The sequence below is a fragment of the Carlito syrichta genome, unplaced genomic scaffold (assembly GCF_000164805.1).
Source record: "Carlito syrichta isolate Samal-C Ts95f unplaced genomic scaffold, Tarsius_syrichta-2.0.1 Scaffold305756, whole genome shotgun sequence".
NCBI classification, from domain to species: Eukaryota; Metazoa; Chordata; class Mammalia; order Primates; family Tarsiidae; genus Carlito; species Carlito syrichta.
In genome coordinates this window covers 1,082,488-1,086,421 of record NW_007249852.1, presented here as the reverse complement: position 1 = coordinate 1,086,421, position 3,934 = coordinate 1,082,488, and the positions used below count along the sequence as shown (strand labels likewise).

The following is a 3,934-nucleotide window of genomic DNA, read 5'->3' as shown; positions in this document are numbered from 1 at the left end:
ATACTCCAGTCTGGGCGACAGAGTGAGACTCCAACTCAAAAAAAAAAAAAAGAATATGTACACTAAAATTTTGGTAGATGTTGCTAAATTTTACCAACTCATTCCCATGAGAGTGCATGTTTTCTTTTCATATTCATCAATACCATGTTAACCAATTCTTTAATTTTTGCCCGCCTGACAGTGAAGTATATCTCATTGCATTCACTGGTGTAAGCATTACTTCACAGATTAAAGAGAGATCTGTTTTCCTTTTCTTTGAACTCTGTTCATGTCCTTTGCCGAGTTTCCCATTTGTGTTATCCATTAAGGAAATTAGCCTGTCTGTGACACCTGCCAAATGTTTTTTTCCTAGTTTGTCCTTTGTAGATTAACTCAAGCATAGTCCACAGTTTTCTTAAGACCTTGAGCAGGCTGTTTGGGGACATGGAGAACCAACCCTCCTGGCGAGCTGTTTCCATGTGGGCCCCAAAGCAGGCATTTTCACCCCCTGACATTGACAGGGCGTCCTGTCTTGCTATCGATCAAGAAGACTCGAGTTGTTTTGTGTGCAGTTGACCTAAGGGAAGTCATGAGGTGTCACTCTCCAGACTGACATATCTGGGGAGTGTAAATGAGTTCCGATCCTCAAAAAGCTTTCAGTCTTTTGTGGGAGATAGGACATGTCCTCATAATCCTGAGGGCCCTACAAAAGGGCTTCCCCCATATAATTTTTTTTTTTGAGTTGGAGTCTTACTGTGTCACTCAGGCTGGAGTGCAGTGGCATGCTCACAGCCACCACAGCCTCAACCTGCTGGCCTCAGGTGATTCTTCCACCTCAGCCTTCCACGTAGCTGGAACCACAAGTGAGCGCCACCATATCCAGCTTCTTTTTTTTTTTTTTTTTTTTAATAGAGACAAGGTCTCATCAAGTTGCCCAGGCTGGTCTCAAACCTCTGGGCTCAGGCAGTCCCTCTCGCCTCCACCTCCCAAAGTGCTGGGATTACAGGCGTGAGCCACCACGCCTGTCATAATTTTTTTAAAGATGTATTTTTTTTTTAATGACATAAAATCAAATCTCTGTAAAAAGAGAACACCTATTTGTCTGCTTTCACCTAGGGAGCTGAGAGCATAACCACGTACACATTCAATACGCACAAAGCCCAGCATACCTTCTGTAAGAAATGTGGCGTTCAGAGCTTCTATACTCCACGCTCAAACCCCGGAGGGTTTGGTGAGTAAAGGGAAAAGCCACAAGCTCAGGGCAACACGGAGAGGCCCATGGAGTTCTAGATTAGAGTCCTGATCGGATGGTTGGGGTGCGGGCCAGGTCCTTTCACACGCGTGTCGTGGAAGAACAGGGCTCTTCAGCAGAGCCCTTTCCAAATGATAGAATATAAGACTGGCTCTGGTCAGACCTATCCAAATCCTGTATCTGAATATGGCAAAGTCTGATGCCAAGTCCATTTGGATGGTGATTCTCACTCACTGGTGCTGCCAAGAGCTGTGTTGCTGGAGATGACATTAAAAGATAGAGAGAGGGCAGGTGGGGAACTTGGCTTGTGGGGTCCAGGGAGGCAACTTTAATAATGACAGGGGTGAAGAAGGCAAGAATCAGGAACACTGATAATGCCATGTTTTTAAAATTTTGATCTCTTAAGAAAACAAGCAGAACCTCCAAGCCCCATTTCAAGTGCTGCTTAAATCTGGGGGGAAATAAAACTAACCCTTAAGACAGTTGTTCAGAATAACACCTATTGCAGTGTGAATTGAGGGGAAATCTGGAGGTGGAAGATGTTCTGAAGGACTCTTAAAAATGCAGCCTCCAGAGCTGCAGGGGCAGCTGCAACTGTTTTGCCTTATGATAGGAGAGGGCATGACGACATCCTTGCCTCTCCCCTCATTTCTCCAAAAGCTCCTGTGTGTTCCTCTGTCACAAGGAGACCTCTTCCTGCCTACCTTGTGGAACAGGAAAGGGTTTTTTTGTTTTGTTTTGTTTTTTGAGTTAGAGTCTCACACTGTCGCCCTGGCTAGAGTGCAGTGGCAGGCTTGCAGCCACCGCAGCCTCAACCTGCTGGGCTCAGGTGATCCTTCCACCTCACACTTCCAAGTAGCTGGAACTACAGGTGCATGCCACCTCGCCTGGTTAGTGTTTGTGATTTCTTATAGAGACAAGGTCTCACCAAGTTCCCCAGGCTGGTCTCGAACCCCCGAGCTTAGGCATTTCTATCGCTTCGACCTCCCAAAGTGCTGGGATTACAGGCTGAGCCACTGTACCTGGCCAGGAAAGGGTTTTGAAAAGTTGAAAATCCATCCGGGCTCTCTGGCTCAGCCTGTAATCCCAGCGCTTTGGGAGGCTGAGGTGAGTGGATTGCCTGAGCCCGTGTGGTTCAAGACCCGCCTGGGCAACTTGGCGAGACCTCATCTCTACAATAAGTCAAAAATTAGCCGGGCATGGCAGCGCGCACCTGTAGTTCCAGCTACTTGGAAGGCTGAGGCGAAAGGATCGCCAGAGCCCAGCACATCAAGGCTGTGGTGGCCAGGAGCGGCCACTGCACTCCAGTCTGAGTGACAGAGTGAGACTCCAACTAAGAAAATAAAAAATAATAAAAAGTTGAAAATCCTATACAAATTAAGGGGTATTTTTTGGCAAGTTATCTAAAACACAGGAAAAGCCTGTGTATTCTTCAGGCTGCCAGTCAAGAGAGGGCTCTGTTTGGAGCCTTTCTGCTGTTTGGTACTCTCAACTTGGTACTGAATGATGTCCAGCCTTGGCCATCCCTGCTTCAGGGAGTCTGATCCCCTTCTGTCAGATAGGAAAGTAGGCCATAAGGTCAAAACAGTCGGCTGTGACCTGTGCCTTCCTAGTGCAGCAAGCAGCGTGTCAGTCTCATCTTGGAAGTCACAAGCTGTAGCTTAGCTTGAGAGACCTGATGTGTAGTATGGCAATGCTTGCAGGTGAAGTTTTGTCCAAGAGCCAGTACAGCATCACATCTCACCCACTCTGGGGACCCCTCTTTCTCTGTGCTACTTCCTCGTAGGAATCGCCCCCCACTGCCTGGATGAGGGCACTGTGAGGAGTGTGGTCACTGAAGAATTCAATGGCAGCGATTGGGAGAAGGCCATGAAGGAGCACAAGACCATCAAGAACATGTCGAAGGAGTGAGCTTCTGCTTCTTCTGTCCTGACAAGGAGTGACTGGGGGCGGCAACTTGGCCGTCCCTGCTGCACCTGAGTGGTGCTCTTGAATGTGGCTGACCCACGCTGCTGGTGCTGTGAGCCAGCAGCCGTCGTGATCTCTGCAGTTTTCTCCAGCTACCAGTTTCTTTAGGCAGCTCTTTGTCCTCCCTCGGCCCAGATTTTGATGTAGTCTAGTTGACATCCTTCCTTCTCTTCCCAACTTTTGTGTGATCTTTTAGGAAAAAAAAATAAATATTTTTAACATTAAAGCAGTTAACTGTGGCTTATCATTTATTTTGTACTTTGATTTTGCTTCTGAGGCTAGTCAATAGCAGGCATTTATTGAGCACTATCAAGATATTTGCAACCAAATTGAAAAGAAGAGATAAAAATAAATGAACAGTTATTAAAAATAGAGAGTGTGAATGACTACAATCCATGTGAGCTGTAAAGGTAATATGAGCTCCAGGAGTTCAAGAGGAGAGGGAGGGCTAATCAAAGACTTAGGGAGGGTATGTTTTGAGTCTACTTTTTTTTGATTTGGAGTCTCACTCTGTCACCCAGACTGGAGTGCAGTGACTGCTTCCAGCCATTGCAGCCTCGACCTGCTGGTCTCCGGAGATCCTTCTGAGTAACCGGAATTACAGGCGCACGCTACCACGCCCGGCTGATTTTTTTTTTATTTATTGTCGAGATGAGGTCTCACCAAGTTGACCAGGCGGGTCTCGAACCCACGGGCTCAGGCAATTCACTCACCTCGGCCTCCCAAAGTGTGGGA

At 47.1% G+C, this 3,934-nt stretch overlaps 1 protein-coding gene across 1 annotated transcript in view; it reads left to right on the top strand.

The window, feature by feature from the left end:
- CENPV (centromere protein V) overlaps window positions 1-3,428 on the top strand; it is a gene marked incomplete at its 5' end in the record, with an annotated part of 11,690 nt that extends 8,262 nt beyond the window's left edge. Inside the window, 2 exons of the mRNA XM_008062616.1 lie at window positions 1,096-1,210; window positions 3,018-3,428. Coding sequence (XP_008060807.1) covers window positions 1,096-1,210; window positions 3,018-3,142 — 240 coding nt within the window. The remainder of the gene's footprint in view (window positions 1-1,095; window positions 1,211-3,017) is intronic.
- Between the last annotated feature and the right edge of the window lie 506 nt (window positions 3,429-3,934).